We start from the raw sequence: 17,904 nt of genomic DNA on the forward strand, positions 1-17,904 counted from the left end.
CCCTTATTCTTATCCACAATAAAGAATTGTATTATTATTATCGCAACTTTTGCAAAACAGCACGTATCAAAGCCGATGTCTGCTATCATTTGTAATACCGCGACATTTCAGCGCTGAAGGGGAACGGGAGAGGAAAAAACAAAGCAACTGCTAGCTATCATAGCTAACTAATCTTCGCGAGTGAGAACATATGAACTCCTTAAAAATGCCCACTCATTCTGCAGGATCTCACAAACAGCTTATCACACGCAAACACGAAATCTGTCTATTGGATAATAGGGGTACCTCTCGGCCTCTATCTGTCAGGATCCCAGTTGTAATGCTCCTTCATGGCGACGCAATGAGGTGAATGTTTATGCCAGCTTTCTACACCGATGTCTGCTTAACAGTCATGGCCCACCAAAAACATAGGAATGGTATTTCTTAACATACTCATCTGGCACTCGGTGTTGCAAAAGAAGCTCTGTCCACATCCCTGGCATCTCTTGAGTCTGCCGTAATGTCTAATACCGTTTATATCCGGGGGGCGTAATTGCTCCCAGAGCCCACAGCCCCAACAAACCTTTGAGCAAGAAACAACTGGAAGAAGAACTCTAACCTCTTTTGCGCACGGTTCGATGAGGCTGTATCCGGTTCTTGAGAGAATTCCTTGGGCTTCGAGTTGCTCTAGGACGTTAAGGCGGTGGGAGGCACCGGTTTTGTGCCAAAAGTGGATCGTCCCAGGGAAATAAGAGGGGCATTCCTGGGCTGGAAGGAGTGTTAGAGGTGGGCATTAGAAGACCGCCGGACATCGTTTTGAAAGGGAAAGGGAGAAGTGAGGCCTACTTGTATCAGCAGTAAGCACACCAAGAACATCCTCCCGACCAGCACGGAACGGGCTCCTGAAAGCATGAATCAAAAGGACTAGCGGATTCTTCTGCCTGCAGCAATAGGTGTCTGGAAACAATCCCAAGGTAACTGGAACCGGGTTGACTATCGGTTCGCTCGACGGGCTTGTTCCGGGAGGGGGTAGCAAGGGGCTCTCGACTTCGAAGAAATGAAGCGGCGCTAGAGGCCTCGGTTTTGGGTTCAGGCCATCAGGGACGAGATCGACTTGAGTTGCAAGAATTGTGCCTGAGGTATAGGGGGAGATAGGAGTAGACTCGTTTGGCTCCATTGATCTGCTCGCACGAGGTGGGTAGGATATATATGCAAGTTGTGTAGGAGAAGGGATAGAGGGGGAAGAAATGGGAGAATCTGTTCTGGCTTCGGCCACTGTTCTTGTTTGCCTAGTTTATACATTCGTATGCATGAAAGGAGGGGGGAGGGAGGATGCGGATGAGGATGAGATGCGGGCAAATACTTGTGGGACCCAAATTAAGGGAAATTATTACACGTAATCATTGGGGAGAGCAAACACTGGTATACACGAGCAAGTATTGTCCGAGTGCTGGGCCTTCACAAATCCGTGCTAGTAAGTTTCCAATGGCTGTGCGGAACTGACCAACTTATCATACAAGTTGTACCATACTTTGCTCCTCATGTCTGGCTTGTATGGTGGGGGTTCATGCCTTCTACGGAAGGATGTCGCTGTGTTGTAATAACGGAATCCCTTAGGCTACCTGTATAATACACCTACTCCATAGGCCTGGCACTGGGATTGAAGTATCATAACCTTAACAAATGGTACTGTGTATATATATATATATATATATTACATATACAATCGATTTTAAGGCTCTCACCGGCCTTCCGCCAAATCTAATAGTACAAGTAACGGCAACAGCACATGGTGGGACGGTTTTTGTGTGCTGTACAGTACAGTACACTTGACCACTCCTGACGAGAATCAAAAACCGGATACGCCTAGAATGCTGGAGCCCGGGCTATTAACGGAGCAAGAAAATCAATTAAGAAAAAACTCGAGGATATAGATTGGTCTACAGTGCCCTAATTACCTAGGAACCTGTTTCTCAAATTTCTAAGGCTGTTCAAGAGGTGATGGATTTCGCTGTCAAAGTTGCTTTTTTTGCTGCTTCTATGATTGTTGTTTTTGGTTGCATTGTTCTCATGTGTCCAGGGTTTTAACCCTATCTGCCACCAGGAGCAAAGTGCTGGGGGCGATAATACTGGAATAACTCCCGCTGCAGCAGCATCCGCCCGTTTTCATCATGGTCGCACTTTAAAAACACTCCTGCCTCATCAGTTGTAGGCCTTACTTGGACCTCGGTACTTGTATCATAGCATTGAAATGTGATCGTTTGCACGCATCTTGGCATTGCTATCATACCGGGGGATAGCCACAGAATCTGCCAGTCAGGCGACGCATCGAAAGTGCATGACTGCGAACACCAAAACACACACAAGGGTCGCTAAATCATGGCCTCGACCGGCGCACCAACTAGAGGAGCGGGACTCATAGCCTAAAGATTCGATTCGCCGTTCCTACGAGTGAGAAAATATGATCCCTAACGCGGGAAGGAATGAGCCGTCGCTCCGGTCATTAGCCGATCTTCGATGCATGCGAGATTTCGTGTTTCGTGTGAAGTGGCTGGATTGGCCAAGAGTGGAAAACTGCGGGCAAAAAAAGGTGTTGGGCAAAAAGCCTCGTATGTATCATAGCTTTTCGCAGAATACATGTGAAATCCGAAAAGCCTGTGTGGATAGACGTTAAGATAAATATGTTTCCTCTACTTTTGGAATATCAGATTTTGCGTCAATTCAGCGGTGGTGATTGGTTTCCCCCACTATCGGCAGCAGCGGTGAAAAGGCTAGGATACAGTATTATATGCGCAGGAGCACCGGGTGTGAAGATGCGGAACGTCAGTTGTGCGATAGTCTACTCGAGTACAGTACCGAACAGTTGCTGCTATGGGGAAAAGAAAAAAAATTACTCAATTATTGTTCATAAACACAAAAAGTCTCATAATAAAATAATTATTATTATTATAATATTATTTGATAGTATCATAATATTATCATACCGGCATATATCATGACATACAGCGTCGGACAGTGCTCCTTGGGGCCAGGAGGATTGGGTAACTTAAGTAATGTATGAAAATGAAAATAAAATTTCTGCCCATCTTCATGCACTACCCCTATTAGCTGCATTACAGTATGTTGCAACTGTAAGTTAGCGCTAGCAAGGATTAACCGCTAGAATGCTGTCGGTTATGATTCACTCCTCGTTTCTTTTGACCATGAAACAAACTTCAACCTTCCTCCCCCCGCTATCCATCACTGCTCGCTCGCCATTCATCTGCTGTTTCTTTTCATCCCTTTCGGGTAAAAATATCTACCATATTATACTCCTGACGTTTAAGCCACCCTTTCTTCCCCCTTTTCCCCTCCTCTCTCCTTCTATCACCCTTTGTCTTGCTTCCCGCCCTTATAAGCCGACACGACTTTCATTGGTCTCCTCGCCTCTGTGTTGTGCCCATTTTGCTCCCTTCTTGCACGCCCCTTGTCATTGTTCCTCCAAAAATAGACCCGCTGGCGCCACATTCCGACCTGCCGGACTCGCAACAACAACGCTCTGAACACTTACTACAACAACAACAGAACCACCTCCGCCAAAACCAGACAGCCCGACAGGAAATATTCTGTACCGTCGCCTCCCTTCTCTGGGATCCCAGGTTCACCTCCGCTAAGCGTCAGCACTTCCCATCCAGGCGCTTGGACATCGGCTCACCCTTTAACCCGCCAACCCCCGCTTCAGAGAGTAGCAGGGAGGATACGGAAGACGAGGAAGGGGATTTACATTTCTCAGAGCCGGAAGCAGGAATAGGCCGAGAGGATTGTGAAGAAAGGTTTCGAAAGAGCAGAAGAATAACTCCGGAGCAAAAGGGCCCTAGTGCACCTGTTAAGGAAGCGACTATGGACCAAACTGGCAAACGCCATCCGAGCTCTTTCCAGCAACTGGAGAAACTGGGCGAAGGAACATATGCGACGGTAGGACTCGTGTCTTTATGCCTTCTCGTTGCATTGCGAAATTTCCAACGAAACTAATCAGGCGACCACGCCCTCAGGTATTTAAGGGAAGGAATCGGCAAACCGGGGAATTAGTAGCTCTAAAGGAGATCCACCTCGATAGCGAGGAGGGAACGCCTTCAACCGCGATCCGTGAAATTAGTTTGATGAAAGAACTTAAGCACGAAAATATCGTTTCGCTCCACGATGTGATACATACCGAATCGAAACTTATGCTAGTTTTTGAATTCATGGATCGGGATCTTAAGAAGTACATGGACCATCGTGGCGATCGCGGCGCTCTCGACTACGTTACCATCAAGTCCTTCATGCATCAACTACTCCAGGGGATCGCCTTTTGCCACGACAACCGTGTTTTGCACAGGGATTTGAAGCCGCAGAACCTTCTCATCAATAACAAAGGAATGCTCAAGCTTGCCGATTTTGGACTTGCTAGAGCCTTCGGTATTCCGGTTAACACCTTTTCGAACGAGGTTGTAACATTGTGGTATCGTGCGCCAGATGTACTTCTTGGCTCTAGAACGTACAACACAAGTATAGATATCTGGTCCGCGGGGTGCATTATGGCTGAAATGTATACCGGAAGACCGCTCTTCCCCGGGACCACCAATGAAGATCAATTGCAGAAGATTTTCCGTCTGATGGGAACTCCCTCCGAGCGCTCCTGGCCTGGGATTTCACAGTACCCGGAGTACAGGAGTGGTTTCCACATCTACGCTACCCAGGACCTCCGTATGATCCTTCCGCAGATTGACCCCATGGGCCTAGACTTGCTGAGCCGAATGTTGCAACTGAGGCCCGAAATGAGAATCAGCGCCAAGGATGCTCTCAGGCACCCGTGGTTCGCTGATCTAAAACAACTCCGCGCAGGTATAATGCAAGGTCAACAGCAAGCAGGCGCAGAGAGGGCAAGGTTGGAGGCAGCTGCAAGGGCACAACAACAGCAGGGAATGGGGATAGGCGGTGGTATGGGAGGACAGGTCTACTAGGAGGGGGGGGGGTCGCGATTGTGGTTTTACTGTGATTCTGATAAGGGTATTAGATGGTCCCGGTATCTCTGGCGTTGCCCAGGACGTATTGTTGGTTTTGAAGGGAGTTCTTTGGGGCTTGTACTTTTTCTGTTGTTTGCTCTGCATCTCTCTTTCCTTCCACCCCTCCCTCTTTTCCCAACCTGCTCTCTGTTCTTGCTTAGTTTCATTCTTTATCACCATCCCCATTATCTTTTTTCGTTTTGGCGGAGTGCCCCACTCGAATCTCACTTTCGTGTTTGCTCTACCGCCTATACTATGTTTCTGGTTTTACCCCCTACCAGCCCTATTGCACCTTCCATAGCAGAGATTTCCCCACCTTAGGATGAGGTAGGGGAAAATGGTGGGCAGCGCTGGCTACCGGGGCCGTGGTTATCTGTTAGGCATGTAAAGTTAGTTTTTACTTCTTATTTTCGTTTGCTTCCTTACGACTTGGGTGGTGATCCGGGGGTCCGGGGGATATTCCAGAAAGGAGGGAATAAAAATTATGAGAAACGATATTTATTTTTGCGAACGTGAGCTTTTTTCTTATTTTCTTACTTTCTTATTTTTTTCGTCGCTGCTGCCGTCGCATCGTGCCTTTTTTCTTCCGACCTGGGGTTCGAACCACTGATGCTCCATCGGACGTCCGTCATAGCAATTCATCCGGTCAGGTTAATCATTTGGGGGCGTTAAATCCGGCCTTTGCTGTGCGCTCCCGTATCATTTCTTTCGAACAATAGACTCAGCGACGTGCTCTATACCATGAGGCCTGCCTACGCATTCGCTCGCGAATCGCCCCCTTCCGTTGGATGTTGATTGGAGTGATTGCGCTTTCGGTATATCTACCATTCCCTATTGTATCATGTCATAGATATCGTCGAGGTCGAGACTTCGAGTGATCTTTAATGAAGCTAATTATATCGCAAGGAGTATTATATCAAGGTGTGAGTAGGGTAATCCGGCGCAGGGGACGTCATGGTCAGCCGAGGCCAGGTTCATTGGTAACCTGTGATGCGGAGGTGGAATATGGACTGACTTGGAGCCTTCGTTATCCCACCGGGCATCACACTCAGGCTTATCATTGCCCGTGGAGAGACTTGAACGTTGCTACCCAGAACTGCCCTACCATCACGGAGGAGCGCGCTCGGACCAATTGACGTATAACCGAGTAGCGATAACACCAGATCAAGCCACGGAAGGTGAATACCACCATCGTATCATAGATAGATAGATAGATAAAACAACTCAGAGTTGGAACGGATTCCTAAAGATCCACTATTCCAGAGACGAATTTTCTCCTTCACCGAGCGGGATCATATTCACTCCATGATCAAGCCGGATAATTAGAATAATTTTTCTTTCTAACTTTGGTCCTTACCGAAAGAATACTGTTCTGTATAATACACGAAATCCAGAGAGAGAGAGAGATGGCCCAGATGGGTGGGTAGGTAGGTAGATAGATAGACCTAAACCCCCGTCACTCCCCATGAACCCGACCGATCCATGTATATGATAATCCCACGAATACCTACGATCATGTACCTCAGGTCTTAAAATACTAGTACTACTATGCTGCTGCTGTATGAGGAGGCGGGAGTATACAATATTATTATATAAATCCACCATCGTGCACCACTTTCTCTCTCTCCCCTTTCGACGAAAGATAAATCGCGGTTTTCCGGCGGATGAATGGACCGGAAGAAGGTTTTAGTATCAAGTTATTGCTATAGATGTGATTATGTTTTTTTTTATTAACCGAGAATAAGATTATTCGACTGGACGAGTTGTTGAAGATTGTACGAAACCTCGTTGTTCGTCTATCAGGTATCATAATATTCTTACATCTACCTATCTACCTATCTATCTATCTCCTTTGGGAATAATGTCGATACGGATGCCCATTCCTCCCATACAGTAATTAGTACCGTTAGGTTGTGGGATTGCTGTTTTGGGGATTCCGCTGTGGGTGGAGAGATTGGTATTGTATGAGCTGAACTATGTCATTAGACGGTCTAACCTTCGTCACGGGTCAATCTTCTTTTTTATTTTCTTGTACGAGTACTCTATGTGATGACACAGTTGGGGCGGGGGACGAATAGAGAGGGGGGGGGGGACGGGGAACGATAGTCTACGCCAAAAATCTAGCCAAATTTGGTAGGGTAATTTGTTCCCTCCTGTTCGTTGTCCCCCCGCTGCCGATATATTCTAAAGCATATTTCTCTTTTAACGATCCACCATGATAATTTCCCTCGTATGATATTTGGTAGTCAGAAAAATTTGCAATTGTGAAAGAGCAAAAATCGTGGCATTCGTTGTCTATCCGTCTAGAGAAACACTGGTTTGAGGACAAAACGTAAAAGAGGTAAGAACAGTATTAGTGAATGACTATAGTAGTTAATCGCAAGCACTTGTAGAAATCAAGGCTGCTACACTATGATATCACAATCCCCTGTTATGCTTTCCATCCACACCCATCCTGGGCTTATTCGGTTTTCAAACAAATCAACTCAACCCCCACCGAGAGGGAAGGATATACAACGCTCAGCCAAAACTCATAGGAATACTATAGCGAACTCTTCCTTGGGAACGATACACCCTCCACCGCCGCCTGATCACAAAACCAGCTAACCTTATCACCCGCTCCCAGATTCACCAATGCACAAGGAAGTACTTCCCCGGCCTCCGCCTCAGGATGGGTGTCAAAAATCTTCCTCAAAACCTCCTTCTTCCCAGCACCCGCCGCAACGAAGGCAATCTTGTGTGCATGCGTGACGACCGGCAACGTAAGCGTAATCCTCTCAGGCGGTGGCTTCGGCGAATCCTCGATAGCAGCGACCCAGGCAGTCTTCTCGCGCAGCAACACATGACCAGGAAACAGGGAGCAGGTGTGCCCGTCGGGCCCACATCCCAGCAACAGCAGATCGAACACGGGCAGCTTGACCGAGTCCTTTGCAGCGAATGACCTGATGAGAGATTCCTCGTACGCGTTCGCTAGGTCCTGTGTGTCAGATAGCTTCCCCGGGTCGATGGGGTGTACGGTGGGTTGTGGCCCCGTCTTCGGTATCTTGCTGAGTAATTCCTGCTCCAGTAGGGCGTAATTGCTGTCCGGGTGCGTGAGCGGCACCGCACGCTCGTCCGCGAAGAAGATTTCCCACTTGTCCCAGTGGATGTCCGAACTTGCGAGGAGGTCTGGCGATGCGAGGAGTTTGGGGAGGGAACCACCGGAGACGGCAATCTTGAACACTTGGTGCCGCATAAGGGCGGCGGATTGGGCTCGCAGGATGTAGTCGTAGAGGGTCTTCTGGAGGGTGGAATTATCGGGGAAGGCGTAGAGGGAGGGTTGTCCGGTCATTTTGGTGGCTCGTGGTATGACGTTTCTCGTTGCTTTCAATGGTGATGTTGTTTGTGAATTGGTGGTGGTGGTTGTGGTGGTGGTTATGAGGATGAAGTGAGGTTCGGAGGAGTGGTGGTGGTGGGGGGGATGGTAGATGTGCAATGCGCAATGTGCGGTATGATTGTGAGGTGAAAGGGCGGGAGAAGTGGGGGGGGTCAAGGAATCTTTATGCCCAGATGTTTCCCGCCGCTGTAGGTAGACTACCTTACTCGTATCATATCATAGTAGCCCAAGACAAGAGATAAGCCAAAAAAATTTGTCAGGACGCACACATGCTCGCCCTAGTGCCTCAACGGAGTCCTTGCTGCAGATCACACCAACGTCACATCCAACCAAAGGAATCAAAAGGAAAAGAATCAAAAAGAAAATTGTGCAGCATAAGAAAGAAAAAGAAAAAAACAGAATGTGTTCTGCCCAAAGATGTCTGACCAATTCTTAACAAAGGATTTCCTCAATAGACTGCAACTGGGAGTAACCACACAATTCACGATACGTCCGAATGCGGATCTAGAGCGAGCGTGCGGACAATGTACTTGTAAATAAGATGCTTCAGCATTGTGCGAGTACCGGTACGGTAGGGTTTTGAATTCGGGCTGCTACAGGTACTTGAGCCGTTTCTTCTGGTCCATTGCCATGCGAGCGAGACGGTGTCGGGGTAGAGCGACGCTTTTACTCGAGTATAAGTTAGTTAGAACACGTTTGGGATGGGGAATTGTATCATAATCAGCAGGTTGGGTATGATATTTGCGGTCCTGTGCGATACTCGTAGATGGGGTAACCCCCAACCTTATCGCCGTGCACTTTTCGGGGGGGGGGGAACATCTCCCTTTGCTATCAGAATTACAATCCTCGAATTGTATTCGTCTGAATTCATTAGGGGACACTCACTAGAGTATCGTACGCCATTTCCATTGCGAGTTCACTCTGTTTTCGCATCACTACTGGAGAAATGAAATTGAATGACGCAGCGGTAGCTTCTGCTCCGACTTACCGGGTCGTTGGTAACGAGTCTCTAATCAACGACCGAGTACAGTACTGTACTCGAGAAGTGGTCAACCACTGCTCCCATTCTCTCTCCCCCTCCCCCCTTCAAGGCTGACCGGAAGGGATACAGATCGGGAAGTTTGTGGAGAGGGGTAGAATCTTCAACGAATTTCTTTCTTGTAACAGTGAGGCTGTCCTGCATTGTATTCTAATTTACGCCTACCATTTACCCCGCTGCGTGGGGGAAAGGGGGCTGTGGGGCAAGGGTTAAAATGATTGAAATACCTAACTCACCGGTATTATGATACGTACACTCACACCCCGTTATCCCGGATGGCTAGATTTCTGAAATTTCATCCAGGACAACGGGGTATCCGGAACAACAGAGAGAGAGAGTTCATATTCGTTGATAGTAAAAGGTGAAGGTTTAACTCAATTCTTACAGGAGCTTTATTGTAACGATCCCTCTCTAGATAGTTAGTTCTTGGCGACGGGAAACGATACTTCTCGTTTTTATCTCTTTCTTCCTTTGTCTTACGATAGCTCTAGGCCTCTGCCTACATTACCAATAGTACAAGACCTTCGTCTTTTATCGGGAATGCCTATCGTAAGCTTTCTCTAACTCGTCTTTGTGAAGAACCTTCCTTGGCGTAACAATAACGTCGCAGTAAGGATAAAGATCATAAAGGTGTTTTATATTTGTTAAAGTAATAAGTAGGAAAAGTTTTCATAGGCAGCATTAACACTTCTGGTTTTCCATCTTGTAGGCACACAAGTTGCATGTTCTTCTTCCTCCTCCAAAGTGCTACTAGCATCAGGATACTGCACCTCCATGTCCATATTCCAGTTCAACACCAGCCTAGCAAGACCTATTCTGATTTCTTTTCCCTTTCCCTTTCCTACAAACTTTGTCTGCTCACATCTCATATCAATTTCATCCTCCTTGTAACCGGTACGGGTACTCAGCTATTGGTTTTGTTTTATGTTTTGTTTTAAGTATCGCTTTGATACTTGGTTTGTTTTAAGTATCGTTTGATACTTGTTTTTGTTTTATGTTTTGTTTTAAGTATCGCTTTGATACTTGGTTTTGTTTTATGCTTTGATACTTAAGTAGTTTTACCAAAGTGTATTGATTAATACCTTTGATTAGTTTCGTTCATGCTAGACATGAACAGATTTGTGTATTTAAAGACTGCCTGTTTCTACGATAGAAGAGGCAGACTTCAACAGATAGTATTTCAATATACTTGGTTGAATGGTTACTTCTTTGTTCCTCAGTACACCTCCAAAGCCTCCTTTAGTTCTCAGCTCTCGCCTCCTCTCTGGAAGAGCAGGCTACCTGCCAACTATCGTATCTATTACCGATAACGTGATTAGCACCTTGTGAACACGTTACACTCCTTACAACCTTTATCCTCAGTGGGTAGTTGGACTGGTAGGTCTGCTCAAGCAGCTATCATGGACTGGTGTTTGAAAAACTGGGAAATAGTGGTCTGTTTAGTTTTACAAGTATTGTGATAACTATAAATAATTAGATATGTAAAGAATATATAAAAAAAGAGAGTAGAGAGGGGTACCGGAGAAGTGCTGAGTGAAGCTTATGAGAAAAACAAATTAATTTCTCAATTGAAAGACTAGAATTTATGGATAATGGTAGATTGGTGGTTGGAAGGACTGCGAGATATCGTCCAAGCTGATAGGTATAGTGAGCGGCAGTCTCAACCCTGATTAAGGGGATTGGGAAAGAATTTTCCTCCTCATTCTCAGACTTAACATGATTGAGAGAGTCTTTTGGTTGGAGTAGAATGCCAGTAGTAACCTCTCCTGAAACAATGGCAACAGCATTAGGAAGGGTATATTGGGGTAAAAAGAAGTCTTCGTCATCATCCTCCTTGCTAATACCTGGGCTGGAAAAGTAGGAATCAAAGCATTCTTCAATGTTTTGAAAGTCTGCTAGCCCAGTATTCCTTAAATCAGAGAAAGCTTGACAGCATTCCCTCTCCTCAATGCTGATAAACTGCTTGACAGGGCTTACTATCTCACCTTCCTCACCTGGATCTACTATTTGATTCTCATTGACGGTAGAGCCTTGAATGCTGATATTCTTGGTAATTCCAGCTCTTTTTCAGCAATGAATAATAGTTGATTGAGTAACAGACTCTCAGGAGTCAGCGATTAGATAGATAGCCTGTAGAATATCTAATTTGAAAGGTGCTTCACCGTGTTGATTAAAGTGTTGAACCATAAATTGAGCATAGCGTCTTGGATAGGCTGCCTTAAAAGAGGTAATTATTCATGCATCGAGCAGTTGGAGAAGTGAGGTAGCACAAGGAGGCAAATAAAGAAAAGTGATGTTTGTTAGAGTAGGAGATTTAGGGCCTATATAGTCCATAGGTAGAGAGGTAGGAGGGGATGAGTAGGGTAGTTGTCCATAATAAGAGCAATAAAGTGTTGTGCGATTCGCATTTCATCATTCAATCTGTGGAGGAATTTATACCACAGCCAAGTTAGCAACCAGGCCTTCTTATTATAATGATATATGACTGGTAGGTTTGCTAGATTGACTTTATTTTGGCGAAAGGCATGTGGCTTCTCAGCATGTCCAATAACCCAAATCTTCTACTTGTCTGTTCCTGCTTCGTTCACTATATGAAATGTTGTAATCTAAATCTTATCATCCTTTCCTCCTCTTAATTGCTTTCCTTTTTCTAGCCATACATTGGATGACTGAGGTTGTTTATTGAATACTAGACCACTTTCATCACAATTATCGAAGTACTAAGGAGAAAATACTGCTAACTGTTTGGATAGATATCTGCGCTGTGCTAGTAAAGCTGTCTGGTCAACATCGCCAGATTGGTCCTGTGCCCGGAGTCTACCAATATTATGCCCATTTTTAAACCGCTTCAACTATCCATTTGATATCTCAAACCTATCGTATGGCTCATCTACCCCTACTTTCTCTAACTCTTGCTGAATAATTGTTGCTTGAGTGTACATAATATCATCGGTAATGGGAACTTTGGCATATTCTGCAGCATCTATCTAAAGTGCTAGAAAATGCTCTAAGAATGGGTATGTACTAGGCCTTTCTTTCTGTTTATTTCCACTTGTTTCTATAGTTTATCTCTTAGTATTATACATGATATAAATATCATAGTTAAACTTTACCCGCAGGTGGATCCTCTTTGACCTGTTCTCTCCACCCCTACAAATGATCAGAAAGACTCAAAACTGCCAATGGTTTTCCATCTGAACACAGAGGGCACTCCACAAGAAGGGTAAAATCGGCAAACTTCATTTGAGGATTTTGGACACAAAGGCAGTAAAGTTCATATTTCTGAAGGGCAGTTAATGCCACCTTCTTGGTTGAGTTCGTTGGCTGCATTGCTCGATAATCACAGGATAGTGTTCATATTGGGATCTGAGTTCTCTGTAGTTTATCTATTTACTCGTTCACTCATTATTTACACCTGAAGCCGCCGTTTTCCCTCTTTCATCCTGGCTTTACTGAGACTACCCTCAGTATCCAGTTCAGCAGACCAAAATTCTATAGGAACATGGATTGAGATTTTCCAAAGTCTCATATGAATCCGAACACCCTTTCTTCCAGTTCAACAGGTCAAATTTGGTGAGAAAATGCAGCTACCAGCAATTGTTTCCGGTTCAGCGGGGTATCCGGTTCAACGCGATCCGGGTTAACGGGGTGTGAGTGTATATCATAATTATCATACATAGGGGCTCTTGGAATCTAGGGCGTGCTTGGTTCCTGTCCTGTCTGCCTCTTAATCAGGTCGCATCAACACTCTTGCCTGTCGCTTACTTCTTTCCGAACCGAGAAGCTTAATTTCAGCCTGGGTGCATACAAGTTGACCGACCATGAGATCATCATTGGCATTACCTTTTCAATAGGCCAAGTGGTTCCCTTTTTCTTTTTCTACTCGAAGCAGCCATTTTATGCGAAGCCTCGTCTGAAGTTATCCGCGAAGGTCCTTCCAGGATAAGGAGTTCCATCACCGTACTCGAGTACTGTACTCGTGCTGTACAAGTACGCCATGGCATTGTTCCGCATTGTTCAGTCTCCTAACTTTGTGGAAGTGATTGGGTGATTCCGCATCTCGCAAAAACAGGTATTTTCTCTCCAACGTAATCAGGTGCACCATCCATACTCGCGCAATGCTACTACCTCATAGGCGACCTCCTTGACACATGAGCACATCCCATCGAGCATTGGCTATAACATTGTACCATCTGTCCATCTGCCTATGATATGTTCATCGCGAGAGTTGCATATCCAGGGCAACCCGTCACACGGCCATCTCGCAGGACCGCTGTATCTGGCGGAACCAATCAATATCTTTCACTTGCGCGTCCTATCAAATTCAACATTCAACTTGTGTCAGTTGTCGTGCTGGTGGTGGTAAAGCGGAGGAGGGTGTCGGGGGAGGGATGTAGGTGGGAATATGCTAAGGACAGTTCATCGAAGAAAAAAAGCATGAAGGTTGTATCAGACGACGGGCGACAAGTAAGCTGATGTCCAGATGGGTGAAAAAAGTATTGCAACTACAAGGCTTGGCACTCCTTAATGAGCGCAGAAGCTTAACAATGGAAGGCAAGGATTCAACAAAAAGAGTTAGAGAATTTGGAATGATAATACTATCTTAAAAATACAATGCCATGAAGTGATTACCAGCGAGTTGGACCTCCATGAGCCTTTTGTAAAGTTACAATCCTTCTTGGCATTCCGTCAATATCCTTATATATCCTACACCATGGTAAGCCTTCCCATACCCGCTGTGCAAGTTGAATAATCTCATCTCGTCCATGGGGGCGCTGGTGAGGATCTCATATAGCCTGCCTGAGCTTGGCTTTCCAGATAGACTACACATTCTCGATGGGGTTTAAATCAGGAGAATGGGCCGGCCAATCCATTCACTTGATCCCATTAAGAATTCGAAACCGCCGTGTGAATGCTGAAGTGTGATAGCTGGCACCGTCCTAAATTGTTTGAGTGCCCGTATCGAGTCCCCCCATCTTCTGATATAGTGGAATTATATGAGGCACCAGTACCTCATTCACATACTGCACAGAATTGAACTCAAGACAATCTTTCTTTGAGGTCTTCTCAGATTCGCTTCTCTGATGGAGAGGCACAAGTTGACTATGCCCTTTTGATGTAAATGTCCCAAAGAATTGGACAGAAACTGGTTTACCAATAAACGTAGATGCTAGGTACTTTTCTTCAAAGGCAGTGTCAGGAGGACGTTGTACGGTTGGCCATCGGGAGAGTGCACCAACCTGAAGGTACACTTCATCGGTATATATGTGCTGTCGCCACCACTCTTTTGACCGAGATTGATGACTTCGAGCAAACTGACATTGCCGATAACGACTCCCTGGTGTCAAATAGGGTTTTCGACGGCATACTCGTACATAGAGGTTCTGTTGACGAAGGTAATCACCAACAGTTCGTTCAGATACATTAAGCGATGATAATGCTGTAATGTCCTGCAGTGTCGCACCTGGCTCGCGCAGGAACATACGCTTAAGACGGTGCTGGTCTCGCTCTAAAAGCTTTTTTGGTCTTCTGGGCCTTCGGTTGTCATCTACACGATTTTCATCATGCCACCGGTTCACGATCCAAGATGCTGTAGACTTGGAAATTCCGAAAGCCTCTCCAATTTGAGCATAAGACCAACCCAGAGCATGCTTTTCGATTACAGCAATGCGCTCCTTGCGAGAGGATTCACTAGTCTTCATTGTTTCAGAGGTTGTGCTTAACCGCGTTGCTGTCAGGTGGGGCTCATCACTACCTGGGGTTGAATTTTGTTCGGGTATGCCAAGCTTGTGCGTTGCAATACTTTTTTCACCCATCTGTCCAATACTCTTGCTTCCCTTCGACAGCTATTCATACTTTATCACTCGACTTCGTCATTAAGCATTTACCTGGGTTATCCGTTCGCCGAAGCTACGCTTGTTGGCTTCAATATTTGCTTTTGATGCTGGTACCGTATTTGACTCCGATGCCCGAAATTCATTGCTCTTGATGAGGGATCGAGTGTTGGTTACATCTTGCTCCTTTTTTCTATGATACTCTAACCGTAGCTGTGACCTGCATATCCTTGAATACCTCTGTTTGTTATGCAACTTACAGCGCCGGATGGATTTCGAGCTATCCTCATAAAGTATTATAGCATGCGGGTTAATAGCGGTTAGAGATCCCTTCAATAAAGGGTTTCTTTGTACTCTTCGTATCATTTCCCCTCCTAATAATTCCTCGGAATCTCCAACTTGGGACTCCCATTTTTGCTTGTGATGCTGTGATACCAGTATTGCCTTCTCTATTGGTTCTGATGGCAGGGGCTCCCAATGCACCCTTCTAAGTGGAAGGCCACTCCCGGCTGCCGTGCTACCATTTGAGAGGAGGCACTCTCCGCTATACGGGATTCAAAGTCGTTCTAGTGTTGTAAAGCTTGATTGTTGAGTTGGGAATCAAGTATCGTACAAGTGAACTTAGCATTTATAAGGGCGTGAGAGAGTGATTATTTTGCTTGTATTAGCTGTATCCGTGACTCATGATAGGCAAACCTTCTGATGGACGACTCGAGTACGGTTTTTGATGGGGTGCGGAGCACGATACCGGTAGGTAGCGGGCACTACAGCCTCCCTCGGAGATATCGTACTTGACCTAAATGAAAACCGTGGACTCATTCGCACTGCTCGCTACCCTATCTTGTTTGGCACCTTATCAGGCCGACATTGTAGTCTGTGATGTAAATAGTCTACGCTCTTATAAGTCTTCTTTAACTTACTAACTAATGTGGTTTGTGCATGAGTTGGTTTAGACTGATGTGGTTCGCAATAGAGGATGAAGTATATGGTTAGGGTATGTGTTTAATTGTGGTTGAACATTTTATACACTAGGGCTATGAAGATATGTCTGTTTAATCATGTTTTCTTAGCTAGAATCAACTCACTATGATACCAAAAAACTAACTCTCATCTCTTCCCTCCGCCACAAAGCGGTCTTGTTGTTTGTTTTTACCAGTCAGCCTTTTCGCTGCCATCCCATTTCCTGTTGTTATTCTAACGACGATAACCGTGTGTGTTCTAGAGCTATATTCTGCCCTGCTGATGTATTATTACCCACCCTCCAGTTGGATCATATATCTAAGTTCCAACAAATGAGTGTCTACCTTTCATACATGCCCGGCCCATAACACGGGCATAGGGAGGCATGGTATCATACCGGTAAGCGTGGCCGACAGAACTTTCAGCAACTCATGTCAGCCACGCTCACCCTAACCCCCTGCGACGTGGGGTGGAGTACCGTTCGGGGACGGTACTCCACCCCTCGCTCGCACACTCAAGTAGTCTTTACAGGACAGGTGAGAAACGGGAGCAAACGAAGGCAGATCACTTTACACCACTACGACCGAGAAATTACTAAAAAAACGCCTATTTCCACGCTACCCAAACCAGATCACTGCTCCCATCTCACCCCCGTCCCACACTCACCCCATAAAGACCACGTTTGCGAGTTCGCATGAAAAGCTTCCACGACGTCCCGACGTTTAAAAGCCTTGCAAGGACAAACAAGCCCGAGGAAGGAAAGAAAAAAGACATATCTCTCGTCATCACGACAACAAAGTGCGCGTGATACGGGAATGTCCCTCTCCCCTTGCTCCACCCGTTTACAATTGAAAGACTCCTGAGCGTCGGAATTTCGTGGAAGCGTTCGTGCTGGAGGGAGGAGTTTGGGCATTTATACGTTCTGTAACGGAAACTCTTGGTGAGTCTGGGGATTCAAGAAGGGGGGAGTTCTCCTCCGTGTTTATATAGACTCTCGGACACTTCGATGGGGGAGGTGGTCTTTCTCCGGAGTTGATGTTACAGCCACATGTTTAGGCATCTCGCGATATCTGTCGTACTCACGTTGCGTTCGAAGGCGAGTATCCGCTGCGGTCGAGTCCATTGCTGCTGCGGAATTTTTTCGAATCGAACCAACGCGCTAGGGGATCCAATGCCGTGATTGGTCGACTTCCGAATAACCGGCGAGTTAATTTTTCTTTTTTTCACCGAAACGCAATTGATTTAGGACTCCTGCCTTCCAATAGGGAACTTCCGAGATGCGGATGGGCCTGATATCTTCACTTTCGAGGGTTTAATATCATGCGAATATAATATAAATTCGTGGGGGAATTGGACACCGTGGTAAGTATGAGTAAAGTGTGGAGTTTTTATGATCGGGGCGATAGGGGGGGGTAACTTATGTTCGAAAGCACCCGAATTCCGAATCTAGGGGGGGAAGGAAATAGGACACTTTTTTTTATTTTTATTTTTATCAGGCCTCCATCACTTTTCGTCACTCGCTTGATTAAGGTTGCCCGAAGATTGAGTTTGCCCTGCCACCCGTGTTCGAACTCGAATTCGGCAATAGGTATGATAATGTTGGAAGGAAGGCCTTCAATGATCGAACATGGGGAGTTGGGGGGCAAGTGGGAGGCTCGTTAAAGTCTTAGTAAGCAAAAATGGTGTCATACA

General features: G+C 45.9%; 2 protein-coding genes; one reads left to right on the top strand and one right to left on the bottom strand.

The window, feature by feature from the left end:
• The first annotated feature begins 3,416 nt into the window (after nucleotides 1-3,416).
• GSTUM_00012116001 (uncharacterized protein) lies at nucleotides 3,417-5,661 on the top strand. XM_002842357.2 has 3 exons: nucleotides 3,417-3,933; nucleotides 4,011-5,515; nucleotides 5,638-5,661. Exons 1-2 carry the CDS (start codon nucleotides 3,859-3,861, stop codon nucleotides 4,959-4,961), a joined length of 1,026 nt encoding a protein of 341 aa, XP_002842403.1. The 5' UTR covers nucleotides 3,417-3,858; the 3' UTR covers nucleotides 4,962-5,515; nucleotides 5,638-5,661.
• Nucleotides 5,662-7,376: 1,715 nt separating this feature from the next.
• Nucleotides 7,377-8,493, bottom strand: GSTUM_00012117001 (uncharacterized protein). XM_002842358.2 has 1 exon: nucleotides 7,377-8,493. The coding sequence occupies exon 1, from the start codon at nucleotides 8,332-8,334 to the stop codon at nucleotides 7,546-7,548; it is 789 nt and encodes a 262-aa protein (XP_002842404.1). The 5' UTR covers nucleotides 8,335-8,493; the 3' UTR covers nucleotides 7,377-7,545.
• Between the last annotated feature and the right edge of the window lie 9,411 nt (nucleotides 8,494-17,904).

The sequence above is a fragment of the Tuber melanosporum genome, assembly GCF_000151645.1.
Source record: "Tuber melanosporum whole genome shotgun sequence assembly, scaffold_96, strain Mel28".
In the NCBI taxonomy this organism is placed as follows: domain Eukaryota; kingdom Fungi; phylum Ascomycota; class Pezizomycetes; order Pezizales; family Tuberaceae; genus Tuber; species Tuber melanosporum.